The sequence below is a fragment of the Akebia trifoliata genome, chromosome 12, assembly GCF_017979445.1.
Source record: "Akebia trifoliata isolate Shusen 1 chromosome 12, ASM1797944v1, whole genome shotgun sequence".
NCBI lineage: Eukaryota > Viridiplantae > Streptophyta > Magnoliopsida > Ranunculales > Lardizabalaceae > Akebia > Akebia trifoliata.
This window is the reverse complement of record NC_141386.1, coordinates 953,137-967,711: the sequence shown is the minus strand read 5'-3', so window position 1 is coordinate 967,711 and position 14,575 is coordinate 953,137. Positions and strand designations below refer to the sequence as shown.

The 14,575-nt window shown below is 36.6% G+C and overlaps 2 protein-coding genes across 2 annotated transcripts; one reads left to right on the top strand and one right to left on the bottom strand.

Annotated features, from left to right (window-relative positions):
* The first annotated feature begins 1,275 nt into the window (after nucleotides 1-1,275).
* LOC147388474 (putative disease resistance protein At1g61190) lies at nucleotides 1,276-4,470 on the top strand. The gene is made up of 5 exons (XM_086418256.1): nucleotides 1,276-1,434; nucleotides 1,515-1,642; nucleotides 1,782-1,997; nucleotides 2,627-3,797; nucleotides 4,330-4,470. Exons 1-5 carry the CDS (start codon nucleotides 1,276-1,278, stop codon nucleotides 4,468-4,470), a joined length of 1,815 nt encoding a protein of 604 aa, XP_086274382.1.
* A 2,309-nt stretch (nucleotides 4,471-6,779) lies between these two features.
* LOC147388473 (telomere repeat-binding factor 4-like) lies at nucleotides 6,780-14,438 on the bottom strand. Its single transcript, XM_086418048.1, has 6 exons — nucleotides 14,211-14,438; nucleotides 12,264-12,466; nucleotides 10,580-10,664; nucleotides 8,738-8,821; nucleotides 7,222-7,501; nucleotides 6,780-7,123 (listed from the first exon to the last, which is right to left on the bottom strand). Exons 1-6 carry the CDS (start codon nucleotides 14,358-14,360, stop codon nucleotides 7,092-7,094), a joined length of 834 nt encoding a protein of 277 aa, XP_086274174.1. The 5' UTR covers nucleotides 14,361-14,438; the 3' UTR covers nucleotides 6,780-7,091.
* Between the last annotated feature and the right edge of the window lie 137 nt (nucleotides 14,439-14,575).

Sequence of the window (14,575 nt, the reverse complement as noted above, 5' to 3'; positions counted from 1 at the left end):
TTCTTCTAATGTAGAGAGTTCCTTTGTGGGATCAATCAATTGGTCCAGGTTAGTCCCCTCTAAAGTATCTTTTTTCGTTTGGTTGGCTTCTCTTAGTAGGATTCTCACGTTGGATAATTTGATTATGCGAGGTTGGATCATTCCCAACTGTTGTCCCATTTGCATGAGTGATGCGGAATCTGTTGATCATTTATTAATACATTGCTCTTTTTCTTATGACATTTGGTTGACTTTTCTTGGTCTTTTCGGTTTTAACTGGGTCCTTCCTCGTAAGTTTTCCTCGGTGTTAGTAGAATGGACCAGTAACGCTTTCCATACCAGGAAAAAAATCCTTTGGGATATGCTTCCCTCGACTATCACTTAGGGGATCTGGAACGAGCGAAACAACAGAGTGTTCAATAACAAAAGTAGCAACTCTCATGCAGGTTTCTTGGAGATCTTGGGTTTATTATACCTTTGGTCAAAGCAGAACATAGAGTTTACGGGAACTTCATTTGATGATTTTGTTTTTAGATGGCACTCCTTGTGTAATGATTAGTATTGTTTTTCTTTTTTTGCGTTTCTTTGAGGCTCTCTCGGCCTCTTTGTTTCTTGTCTCTCCTCTCTGATCAATATATTATACTTTTCAAAAAAAAATCCTCTATAGAAAAATTGTTACTCACAAGCCAAATATTGAAAATCTTAAAGAAAAGGTTGAAGAATTGTTAAGGGTGATGTAACACAATTAGTGGACGAAGTTCGGCAAAATGGAGATTCGATCAAAGAAGCAGTTCAATTGTGGCTACACAACGTGGAGTTGATTATAGGTAAGGAGATGACAGTGACTGATGAAGCTGAAGAGATTAATGGCTGGTTTAAAGGGTGGTGTGGCGGGTGTCAACATCAAGGTAATGAAGTAAATAGGTTAATTGGCATCGCGGACGATCTCATGCGTGAAGGGATGAACTTCAGAGAACCCGGTAATATATCATTTCCTGCACTACCTCCTAGAATTCAATGCATGCCCACTGGATATTTTCAGATGTTTGAATCAAGAGAATTTGCTTTAAAGCAACTCATTGAGGCACTTGGGGATGACAATATCAAAGTAATTGGGGTATATGGGATGGCAGGAGTAGGCAAGACCACCTTAATGAAAGAAGTAGAGCCACTCGTGTGAAGAGGACTATTTGACGAGATTTTGATGGCGACCGTGTCCCACGAACCAGATCTAGGAAGATACAAGGCAAAATCGCAGGGAGATTGGGGATTTCTCTTGGAGAGCACAGCAAACGGATGAGAGCAGGACGGTTATGGATGAGATTGAAGGAGCAAAGTAGGGTCCTAATAATCTTGGATGATGTATGGGAGAGCCTGAATTTAGCCGATGTGGGAATCCCTTGTGGAGATGACCATAGGGGTTGCAAAGTTGTGCTCACAACAAGAAGACAAGATGTATGTTATCACATGGAAGCAGAGCCTGCGATTGAAGTTAATGTACTATCGAAACAAGATTCATGAATCTGTTTCGACAGGTAGTGGGTGATACTATGGAGTCTCCTGCCTTGAACAAATTCACTATGGAGGTTGTTAATGACTGTGGAGGTTTGCCCTTAGCAATTGTTGCAGTTGGAAGAGAATTGCAAAATAAGGACCAAATAGTGTGAGGATGCAGCTCGACAACTAAGACAGTCAACGTTTCCCTATATGAAGAATTTCATCTCCTCGATTAGGTTGAGCTACTATTACGTCAAAGGGGAAGAAATCAGAGAATGCTTCTTATTTTGTTGTGTTTTCCCCAGAGACTTCAAATTTACAGAGGATGAATTGTTCTTGTATGTGATTGGAGACAAGCTATTTCGAGATGTCCCCACTTTGGAGGAGGCGAGGAATAGATTGCACAGAATGCTTGACATCCTTGTATCTTCATCTTTGTTCTTAAAACAAGATGAGGATGGAATGGTAAAGATGAATCAAGTTGTTCGGAGTGCAGCCATATCAATTGCATACAAAGACAGGTGCGGGTTTGTCATAAAAGCCAGATTGGGATTGAGACAGTGGCCAGATGTGAAATATGTATGGAGATGCAAGCATGTCATTGAACAAGAACGAAATCAATGAGTTCCCTTATGAACTTGAATACCCACTTATCTTTGTCACGGAATTATTCTTTTGAGAGACTGCCTGATGGTTTCTTCAAAAGAATGACATCCCTTGTCACTGTAGATCTAAAAAGGACTGCTATTTCATCACTACTGCCATCACTCTTGTACCTCAAGAACCTTCGAGTTCTTCTTCTAGATCATACTTCATTAATTGATGTGTCTCTCGTTGGAGAACTGAAGAAACTTGAAATACTATCTTTAAGTAATAATAAGATAGAGAAATTGCCGGAAGAATTAGGGAGATTGACCAATCTAAAGTTGTTAGATTTGTCAAAAAACTATTTTCTTAAAACTATCCCATTAAACTTCTTCTCAAGTTTGTCCCATTTAGAAGAATTGTACATGATGCAAAGCTTTGATGGGTGGGAGATTGACGGAATAGGAGATGGAAGTAGGGCTAGATTAACTGAGTTGGCAACCTAGAAATGGTTGACTATTCTAGAGATAGGCGTAAGTGATGCTGAATGTTTGTTTGTCCAAAGAGATTTCCATAAATTTGAGAAACTTGGCAAAGTTTTGTATATGTGGGAGTGGGAGTGGAAGCCACACTTCTTCAGGGCTATGAACCTTAATATTACATCAAATCCACTTTCAAATTGGGTTAAGCTGCTGTTGAGTAGAACAGAGGAGCTCCATCTTTACAGTTGCAAGGGTCTCAAGAATATTGTCCAACTCGATAGAGGTAGATTTAACAACTTGAAGTTTCTTCGCATAGGACAATGTCGTGAAATAAGATATCTTGTGAGTGTGGTGGAAGAGACTCCAGAAGCTGCATTTAGTAGCTTGGAGGTATTAGACATTTGGAGTATGAATAGTTTGGAGGCGATTTATCATGGACCACATCCAAATGGATTCCTCGAGAAAGTAAAACTTCTATCTCTATGTGAATGCCAGAAAATAATCACTGTTTTACCTTCTGATTTATTGGCAATGATGCAGAATCTAGAAAAATTGGAAGTGGAGACATGTGGTGAGTTAAAAGAGGTATTTGATCCAGAGGATATTGAGGAATGGTATGGTTTGATCCCCAATTTAAAAGAGCTACATTTGCGTGATCTACCCAAACTGACAACCATATGGAAGGGAATTTGGAAAATAATACAGTCAGAGGAGGAAGAAGATGATATAATCATGGCAGAGGAGCTCCTTGAGACTACCATTACTTCGTCCACCATACTAAGGCAGTCGAAATCTTACCATGTTTCTAGTTATTCTCCTTCACTTCCAACCTTCCCAAATCTAAAAGTGCTAGAAATCTCGAGTCGTCATTCACTAAACCATCTCTTCTCAATGAACCTAGTTCGAGGTCTAATGCAACTACAAGTACTTAAAGTAAATTTTTGCGAGGAGATGGAAGAGATAATTGTAAGTGAGAAGGGTGAAGAATATGAAGAGGACAAAATGGTACTCCCCCGATTAAAGACTATAGAGCTCATCTATCTCCCTAAGCTCTCCAATGTGCACCAAAGGGGTTTACTTTTTGAGTGGCCTTCCTTGGAAGAACTATGTGTGGAGGAGTGTCCAAATTTGAGCAGGCTCCCTTTAGGCTCCTGGAGTGCGCCCAAACTAAGAAAGATTGAAGGTGATAATGTTGAATCATTTGATTGGGAAGACCCTAGTGTCAGGGAACGCCTACGACCCCTCTTCAAGCAGGTAATTCTTATGTCTTAACCCTTTTGTTCGGCCTTTAAATTTCATAAATACTAAATGTACATTTTTTTTCTTATATAAACCTGAAATTAATATATTTCCCCTTTCCCATCATTTGTTAACAGAGACCTTTGCCATAGATGTCCCCCTTGTCCTCGTGTTTGTGATTGTTGTCCCCCTTGTCCCCGCACTTACTATCACCATCATCTTTATAGAAATGAGAGATCATTGTTACTCCCATTTGCCCCAAAAATGCTATTCAGGTTTGAATTCATCTTTTTCTTTTGAAATTTGGTAGAGATTTTTAGTTTCTCGTTTAGTTGTTCGATAGTTAGCGAATATAAGATCAAAAATTAACTCTCATTTTATTATATAGTTCTCAAATGGGTTTTAAATTATCTTGTTGCGGGATTAATGATATTTTCTAACTCCTTCCCATGAAAGTTCAAGTTGGTGTTTTCTCCACCTAGAGCTCTTGAGATCACAAGCAAGTCCATGAATGAGCCCGTGATGATTCTGGTGAAGCTCACTCTAGAGGGTATCAAGCTTTTTCTATGTCAATGTAGATAAGGAAGAGTGGAAGCTAGAGACTATGCATCTCTATGAGACATTTGCCATCACATGGAGTGTCATCTTTGTAAACAGTAAATGTGATCACGTGAAGTTGACTGACTGACAAGATGAGGAGCCCTTGTCACACAGGTATGGGTCATCTTTGTAAACACTAATCATGCATGAATTCAAGTCAGAGTTCTTCGAGTTCTCAATAGGTATATAGCATAATAATAGGCTGAATCACCTTCTCGTGAGAATTAGGATAAAGATTAGATCGGATTAGAATTAGAATTAGATCAGACCAATTGGTATAAACTTTTAATTAGATTACTTCCATTATTTTCTAATATAAAGCCTATTAGAATTCTTTTAATTTGGGATCTAATAATCAAAAATTATTTATTTATCAGTGATTAACTATGATCTGCCAACTCAACTAGAGAAGTAGATTAGTAGCGTCTATGCAGGTTTTTGGAGATCCTGGGCTGTTTATACATGTGGTCTAAACAGGATATAGAGTTCGCGGGGACTACTTTTGATAATTTTGTATTTAGATGGCACTCTCTTTGTAATCACTGAGGTTGTACATTCTTTTCTTTGTTGTTTCCCGTGAGGCCTTCTCGGCCTCCTTGTTCCTCATTTGCCTTCTTTATCAATATATTATACTTTCACAAAAAAAAAAAAAAACTAGAGAAGTACCCCAGACGAATTGGATGCGGTAGTTGGCTATGAAGGAAAGATGTTGAAATCAACTTTGTGACACTCGATGACAAAGATGCAATATGACATCCAGAGGTTTTATAACATGGTGATCGAGGAGTAGCCATCTAATGTAATGGAACTTTTTTTCATGAATTGAAGGGCTTCCTATCAATAGAGTTATGATATGTGTGTGCGTGTGTGTGTGTGTGTTAAGAATTAGTAAATTGTTGAATTGGGCGGCTTAAACTTTGTTTTGTTTGTTACTTATTTTTTCCATTTTTTTCCTAGTAGAAGTCCAAGACTGATATTTGCAAGATGAGGAAATATCACATTTTTGTTGTGTTCTCTGGTTATGCAAATTTCAGAGCATCTGATCTGTAAATAAACTTTATTTTTGGTCATCTTTGCATAATCAAAAGGAGGCAGTTTGTTACAGTTTGAAATAAGCCTTTTTTCAGGCTTGAGTTCAGTGTTAGCTCATTCCACTGGGGCTTGCCATTGATAGTAAGTTTGTTCTTGATTCTTTGCGTTTATGTCTTATGTATTTCGTCATACAAGTAATTATTTTTGGGGATGTAATCTTTATTTTCATTTCAAGTTAGCCAAGGTGTCGTTTTGCACTGTGGCAACCCTAGGTAAAAAAAAAAAAAATCTTCAATCTTTGGGAAGTAGCCACATACTTGTTCTAATCGTCGATGCAAAGATATTGCCATCAAGTTCAGGAGGAGAGAGACAGTGTGTTAGGGTTCTTCATATTTGAGGAAGTCAAGACTTACCCATGTTGCTCCATTTTTTTGCCTATTAGTTTGTGCCTAAATTCAATTGTGGAGGGTGGGGGATCCATTTAATTGTCCCAAACATGGATTAAATACAAATCTATGAATGTTTCACCTAAAAAAAGTTGTGGCCATCAAAAAAGATATCCACCCATAAAAGACCTGTAAGGTGTCAGACAAGGTCAAGAACATTAAATATTCCTCGAGATATTTGTGTGTAAATTTTGAGATATCAATGTTATAACCTTGAGCTGACACCCATCGACAAAAGAGAGATTTCATTCGACAAAAGAATATTGCGGGTTATCCAAAAAAAAAAAAAAAAAAGGAATATTGAGACAAGTTACCTCAGATTGGATAAGAACCCATTGATGATGATCGGCTTCAAGGCTTCAATATTGCGAAGCTAACTCCTCGTAGCTCTATATTTGTCCAGAATAATCCACACTTCTCTAATACTCTCTGGGTTTTTATAGATGATTCTAACTTGAAAGACAGCTTGTTGGAATGGGAAAAGTTCAAGTTGCTAGGTGAACACAGGCCTCACAACACCAAAAAAAGACACCAATTTACGCTCACAAACTTATCAAGATGTTATTGTTTATTGGGCCCCGTTGGATATGAAAGATTTCAACACTTCAAACCAAAAGATATCACCTTTAAAAAACAACTAAACCTCAAAAAGGAGGGCAAATGTTAGTTGCTCGATTTATTATTGGTAACTCAAAGTAGGGACTAAGGACTCAAGGCAGGCTGGCTAAGCTAATAGATAAACCTTTAGGGTAAAACCATCATCTTCAATCATCAAACCGTAAGAACAATATAGAATTTTAGGCAAATTTCATGACAGATTCTTGAAGAGTAAAGAATTTTTGTCAAGAGTTGGAAGACTATAGATTGAGTTTTTGGCAAGGGGTGTGTCATGAGTTTGGAAATTAAGATGCACCTCAAATACTCACCAAAACACAGAGGAATATATCAAATTACTGTTCTGAATGTGCTTGTGTTGTTCTGTGTAAGTAACAGATTGACAAGAATTTTACCAATTTGCCATCAAGAAACAACCTATATTACTACTCTCTTTTTTGACCCATGTTTCAAGCCAAACCAACTAATCTCTACTTATAACCCAAAAAAAAAAAAAAAAAAAAACTGAAGAAAATAGTGTGTGGATAGCACAACAAGCTTTCATGTACAAATTCTTACATACGATTGAACAATGGAGGCCCCTTTCTATGCTTTTAATAACACCTTAATCCACAGCTTAAGCCATTATCACAATTTCACCCCTTGAACCTGTAACCCAAAAAAAAAAAAGGAAAAAATTGACAAACTTTTAACAGAATTAAAGTAATAAAAGGAATCTAAGTAGGATAACTGGTTGTCTTTATTACATTGTTCGAGTATTTCCTTTGCCAGTTGTAGGAATGAATCCGCATCTTCGGCCATCTTTGCAACTCTCTCTGCCTCCTTAACTGCTTCAGATGCCACAAATGACTTGTTTTCTGCGTCAGCTATCTTGTAGGCAGCAGCGATCGCTGCTTCTTCTACAGTGTCGGCCAAGATGCTGAACCCATTGTTCTGTAACTGTCTTGGGCGGATGTCTTTCTGTTTTGGGGTAGGTGTTCTTGTTCCAAATGAGATATCTTTTTTGATCTTGTAGGAGTTCTGGATCTACACTTTTAGAACAATGTAGAAACTATGATAACTGACATGAGAAAATGTGTAGGTATAAACCCATTTGAAAACTAAAGATTGTGATAAAGAACGTCCAAACATTTTTTCCTTCTTTTTTGGACAGGTAAACAAAATGTATAAAAGAAAGACGGAGGTCAAGAGACCTCCATCAAGACAACACATCATAAAAGAACCCCCTTTAAGCCCCTTAAGAACTTTAAACCAAAAGAAAAGGAAGCCCAAAATATTAATAATAACCTCTTCCCCTTTAAAAGAAAACTCTCTCTCTCTCTCTCTCTCTCTCTCTCTCTCTCTCTCTCTCTCTCTCTCTCTCTCTCTCTGTTGTGTAAACGTCTTGTACTTTGCTGGGGGTAGCAGAGCCCCCCCCCCCCTCTGGGTGGAACTCCCAGACCAAATTTTTAGGGTTGTGAAAAAGGCAATTATGTAATATTTTCTTAGGGTTTTTTATTTTTGGGGTGATAGACATGTTTTCTCTACTTCTGGTTTCTTTAAGCAGAGATCTCTAGGGCTGTAAAACTTGAAAGAAAATAGTGATTGTTCTTGATCTAATCCGTGGACGTAGGCACACTGCCGAACCATGTAAATCCTCGTGTGTTGTGTGCGATCTTCTGTTCTCTCTCTCTCTCTCTCTCTCTCTCTCTCTCTCTCTCCATCCAAATGCCCCAACAGATGGTAAAAGGGATCAAGCTCCACAAAATCCTTGCTTTAGAAACTAAGGTTTTGATTCGCCAACTTTGAAATATGGAATTCAAAGAAATAGGGAAAGGAAATGGACCAAATCTAACAAGCAAAAGAACAATGGGTGAGCAAGTGATTCATTGACTCACCACTAGCTTTGCAAAGGTGGCAGAAGTTTGATTATTGCTTCTTGAGCTTGATGTATAGTTATTATAAGGTGCGCAAGAAGTAGAGAATGTGGTTAGATTTAAAGAAACAAGTTAAATTTAAAGGAAAAAAAATGAAATGGAGAAAGAAAAGAAGCTCAAAAATTACAATATGAAGAAAATCATGAAGGTGCATCCTAACTATATATGCTACACAACTTTCTACAATAGTGAGGGATTTATGAGGCAGACTACGAGTGTTCATCCCAATAAACCAATGCATATATATAACATATATAAAGAAAATGGTCAACAGATAAACAAGTAGTTCATAATCTGAAACTAAGTCTGTAAAAATCTTGTATTAAAAGATGGAGAACATGTTCACCTTTTCAAGTTTGTCCTGTGAAACAAGCCGCCTCAACTTTGAACTAAGCAACCTTCTAAAATTTGGTGGCACTTCATGCCTTTTCTGTTTTAATTTAAAGCAAACATGAAACACTTATCATTGTATTGAACTCAAAGATCATGGAAATTAAGTAACAACAAATGTTTAAAGTATGTATATAGATTATAAAATTAAGGAATATAAAACTCCAAAGATATGTGTAGCAAAGGTATCTTAAGCAAGATGATTTTTCAAAATTCCAGACTCTAATTATTTTTCTAGATAATGTCAAATTTGGGCTATGTTCAGTTGAACATAGAGATTGACTGAGATTAGTAACCAGATTACCATGTATCTGACATTGGAAGACATGAATTTGAAGTGTATCCTACTCTTTCATACATAAGTTACCTTTGCTTTATAGAGGCTTTTGTTGAGCCCTAATGGAAAGTTTGCTATCGTAACATCAAGAGGTAGAGATGCAGCAGGTTGATAGTGAAAAGTTGATAATATCAATGTGAGATCTACATATACAGGTTTCAAGAGTGTGATTCCTTTGGTGAGAAGTTGCTAACATCAATGTGAGATCTCATAATTTCCATTTTTTGCTTCTTGTTGTTATGGTATAAAGTATATGAGGATTTCAATGGCATTCTCGCTGAGGACTTCGTGTTTAGGTGGGAGATGGTTTGTAGGGAGTGATTGCAAAGCTTATAATTTTTGGTCTTTCTCATTGTATGAAGTATGTCTTCTCAACCTCCATCCTATCTTTGCTAGCTAACACATCCAGACCATTTCATTGCAAGAGATGAGATTTGTAAGGTTTCAAAATAAATCATAATTTTTACATGATGCTTTTTAATTTCTAACCACATTAAAGTAACTTAGCAATCTATTTTGTTAATTATATAAATAACTACTTAGGAAAAAAAATTGTATCAATACACATAAAAAATTAATAAACATTTTGCATGTTTAATTGATTTTGTGATCACCTCTTACATTTTCCATGATTATTTACTACAACTAGACGTTAATTAATACAGAAACCTTAGGCCCTGTGTGGATACACCACTCCACACAAGAGCAAGTTTTTGAATCTTCTTAACAAAGAGCAAAAAACCTCTCCGCGTAAAAGCAAAAACCTCTCCGTGTAAGAGCAAAAACCTATCCAAACGTTTGCTAGCTCCCCACAGGAGCAGAAGTCGTCAAGAAGCTCTATCCAAACGCAGTGTTAGTATCTCATTAATTAAGGGTCATGTCATCCATCACAAGTTGATAACAGTTTCAAATGATTTTAGCGGTGCAGGATTGTATCTTCATGATGATATTGGTGCATATCAAATCATATCAATTGGAGTTTTTGCTAATTTTGTTTTTAGATGGATTTTTGTGTGTGTGTGTGTATCGGTTTTTTTTTTTTTTTCGTGGGGGGGGGGGGGGGGGGGGGGGTGCAGTTCATTGTTTCTGTGATGAGTGTTTTTTTTTTTCTCTTATGAGTGCTGTGACGGACTTTTTCCGAGGGTGTCTACTTGGTAGGTTGCCTATATTATATATGCTAATGTCCCAATGAAGCATTGGGCTTACATTTCATTGTTTCTCTGATGATTGTTGCAGCCGGTTTTTTCTTAGGAGGTTGTATGTATATGATTCATAAATTTCTGAATATTGTATCATATCTGATTCATAAATTTCTGAATAGTGTACCATAGTTTAATTTCAGAAGAGATGCTTTGTTGTATACTAAAATATACAGTTCCCTCCAAGGTGAAATCTTCCCACAATAAAGTAAATGGGAAAAGATATATATCAGGCAGTAAAGATGAGAGATGTCCATCTAACCTCGATGAAGCTCATGATTGCAGTAATTTCCGATCCATTTGGATCTTTCAAGTTTGAAAGTGCTTCAAAAATCATTGCATTGTACCTGTCAAATGAAGCAAAAAAAAAATCTGAAGTAATTAATGAAAACAGTTACTGGAAAGAAAAGAAAGAAATAACTGAGTCATAAGTATGGTTACCACAAATTCATATTATCTTCAAAGAGTTTCAACAATAATGGCATGTGTAGATATAAAAGCCCAACGTGACATCGAATGTAAGTTGCTTGTCGGACAGAGTCCATGGAGGACAAAGTGGTGGCAGCCATTAAGCCATTGGAGAGAACTCATATTTCTCCTAAAGCTGGACCATAAAATCCATCCTAAAATTTCTAGGAAAATTTGAGAATTGTTCATAGTTAACAGAGAAGAAAAAGATAAACTAGGAAGATCTAGTTTCCTTTAGATTGGGTTTCAGAGATGTGTGCCAAGACCAGTAATGTCATGTTGATTCATTATTATTTGTCAAGAGTTAATTGTAATAACAAGTCAGCGTAGATGATGATCAAAATTTCCCATTTCAGAACAGTACCAAGCACCAATCAAGGTTGATTCCACTCCAAAACTTGATTTGTTTCTTCACAACTTTTCCATACTGAGGCTTTTGAGTTATCACTTGCATGGCATCTCCCAATTCCAGACAACTAATTCAAGTTTGAAAGTTGAAACAAAGACAGTGTTACCCATATGCCTAGAACAAATGTTACAGCCATGTCCAACAACCCAGATGAGATTAGGAGAGGACGTGTGACTCATAATTATTCTAATTAATTGTTTCCCTTCTACTATAGCACTAAAACCTTTTGAGTAGTCTACATACATGTGCACTCCAAGGATCCATGTCTCATCCTTGAGGGCAGTTATGTGGCAACAAAAGACGGCACAGGTGCAAACTGGGGCCTCGTGGAAATTATATCAAACAGCACAACCTCTAGAAAGTACCTCAAATAACGAAAAATCATATATAGGTAACGTGTATATGTGTGCTAGTGTCCCTTCCTAGGTTTCTTTTTTTGTTTGGCTAGCTTCCTTTGGGAAAATTCTCACCTTGGACAACTTGATAAAGCAGTGTTGGATCACTCCTAATTTCTATCATCTTTGTTTGAGGGACGGAGAATCTGTTAATCACACCCTAATCCATTGTACTTTTTCCTGGGATATTTGGTCAAAATTTCTTTCCTAGTTTGGATTGTGTCTTTTCATTAACTTTCATCTCGTTATTAGAAGGGTGGACTTTTGATATCTTCTCTAGTTGAAAATGTTACCTTTGGGCTATCCTTCCTTCGGCTATTGCTTGGGGCCTTTGGAGAGAGAAATATCAAGGTATTCCAGGGCAAGGCTAGTATATCTCACACAGTGTTTCTAGAAATTTGGGGCTGCTCTATCTTTGGTCGAAATTGTGCACAGATTTTGCGAGGCACTCTTTCAATGATTTTGTGTTTAGATGGAATTCTTTATGTGTTTCTTAGTGTTTTTTTTTTTTTTTCTTTGGTAGTTATGTTGTTTTCTTCAGCTTTGTAGATTCTTCCTAGCTTTTGCTTGGGGGCTACCTCAGCCTCCTTCTTTTGTATTTTCTTTCTTCTTCCCTTTGTAATATAATTTTACACTTATCAAAAAAAAAAAGTGAAGAAACATTGGGGACACACCGAGGAGCAGTTTTCGCATTTTGTACACTTTTTGAAGAATCCATAACCACATCTTCTGATGCATCTTGCGCAACTGGATTGGAAGAAGAAGGACTCTGGAAACCAGACAATGGAGGAGCTGGAAGAGCCTTTAGCTTTGGTGATCTAAATTTATCCCTAGATCCCTGGCCACCGGCACTGACACTCATATTCCGCCATTTGTCCTGGATATGCAACAGAGAATGAGAGAAGTAGACAAAATGTTGGCATTTTACTAGGATCTTACATAAGAATAACCATGCAAGAAAAAACAAGGAAGAGCATAGGAACCAATGTAGTTAAAGCGTCATCTAGGGGACCCTTAGAGCCTGAGGAAGCCCCTACACAGACGCCAAACAATAGGTATTCACCTAGGCGTATTTGCATACAACTTAATATAATGCATCTTCTACACAACTAAAACTCACATAATGTGAATTATGTATGGATCTAACAGACCATTAAAGTTTTCAACTTAATTTTCTCATTCACTCATTGTTTGGATCCATGGATAAGGTAAACTTATTATATTATTCTTAAAAAGATTAAAGGACTGCCTACACAAACCCCTCCCCCTCTCCCCAAAACAATCTTCGTTTCTATAGAAGAGAGGTTGTTTGTGCAACATAGAAATAATCTTCCTTTCTAATGTAGGACATCTATAATGTCTTAAGTAGTTTCTAATTCTATTAGGATTTCTATTTCATTATTACTTTAGGAGTATTATTTCTTGTTAGTTTCTAATTTGTTAGAAAGTTTCTATTTTTATTTAAATTCGCCTTTATTTTTTAGATTATAATTAGAAGTGTCCAAATTGAGTTATAGTAAGTTTAGAAAGTTAGTATTATATTTCAAATAATTAGAAAGTTATTTTTTAGCTTTATGTTTATTTTCAATTATATTTCCTCTTTTAATTATTTTTTTAAGCTATATGCTTTATTTTCTTTCAAACTATAGCTCTTTTACCTATTGAATCTATTGATTCTCACGCTTCTGCTACGTCATTTTCTCTTCTATTTTTAGGATAAGAGGTGTATTTCTGAAACACCCTCATTTTTATTTTTATTTTCATTAGTTGGTATCTTCTTAGTCTCCTTTTTGTCTCTTATTTTCTATTTAGAGAGGAAGGGCATTTGTGTAACAAAGAAACAATCCCAACCCCACTCTTATCTCTTTTCTATTTTAGAAAAGGTTTGTACTTGTGCAACCATAATCACCAAGTTGGGGGTTGGGGCATTATTTGGATCTTGGAAAATCGAGTTGGTGTTAGGGCTGTGTAATTATTTCTACCAAACCCCCATATTGACATCATCTATACATCCACAAAAAGTAACCACAATTCTATAACACATTCAAGGTTTATATTGTTCAACATATAAAAAGATTACAATTATCAGTCAAAGCAGTCAAAATCATCAAATTCAATGTCATCCACATTATGTGATGCTTCATTGGTAAAATGGTCAACATCATCTTCATCAAGGTCATCTTCTCTTTCTAATGCATCATTTTTTTCCTGATATAATTGCGAAATTCATAATTTAATTGTAAAGTTCTTAAAAGTCACAACTTGTTGAAAAAGTCGTAATTAAATTATGATTAATAAATTGGTCTCGAAAGAGTTATCTGAATCCGAGAGAAAAATACATTTTCCTGATTCTCTCTAAATCGCGATAAAAACGATCATATAGGATCAATTATTGTTACTAAAACACACTTTTTTAATGAGATTTACAAGATGAAACCCTCTTGTCCTCGATTTTCTTAAAAAATATACGAGAATCTATAAAATAAAACACTAAATTAAACAAAAAACATATCGATAACTGTCCCGCAAAATCAAAAAACAAAATTGTAATGTAAGATTACGATGTAGAATGTGAGAATCGAAAGAGAAATATAGAAAGATTGGAAGAAAGAAAGACGAACCTTTAAATCGATGTTGGAACGAGCAGAAAGACAATGACCAAATTCTGGATCTTTCTGGATGTTCTTCCATTTTCCAGTTCCATGCTTGGCCACTCCCGCACGTAGGGCTTCTTCTTCATCAGAGGTCCATCTCTGCTTCGGTGCTCCCATCTCTCTCTCTCTCTCTCTCTCTCTCTCTCTCTCTCTCTCTCCTCCTTCTTCTTCAGGCTTTCATGATATTCTCTCTGGTTGAGAATTTAGGGGTTTGAACTTTGAAGTTGGAGCAGCTAAAAACAGCAGTGGGCCAATGGGCCGGTTTTGGATCGGCCGTGCCTGTCGTATACTGGTTCGATTGTGTTACAATTATAAGGGCTGGCAATGATCCG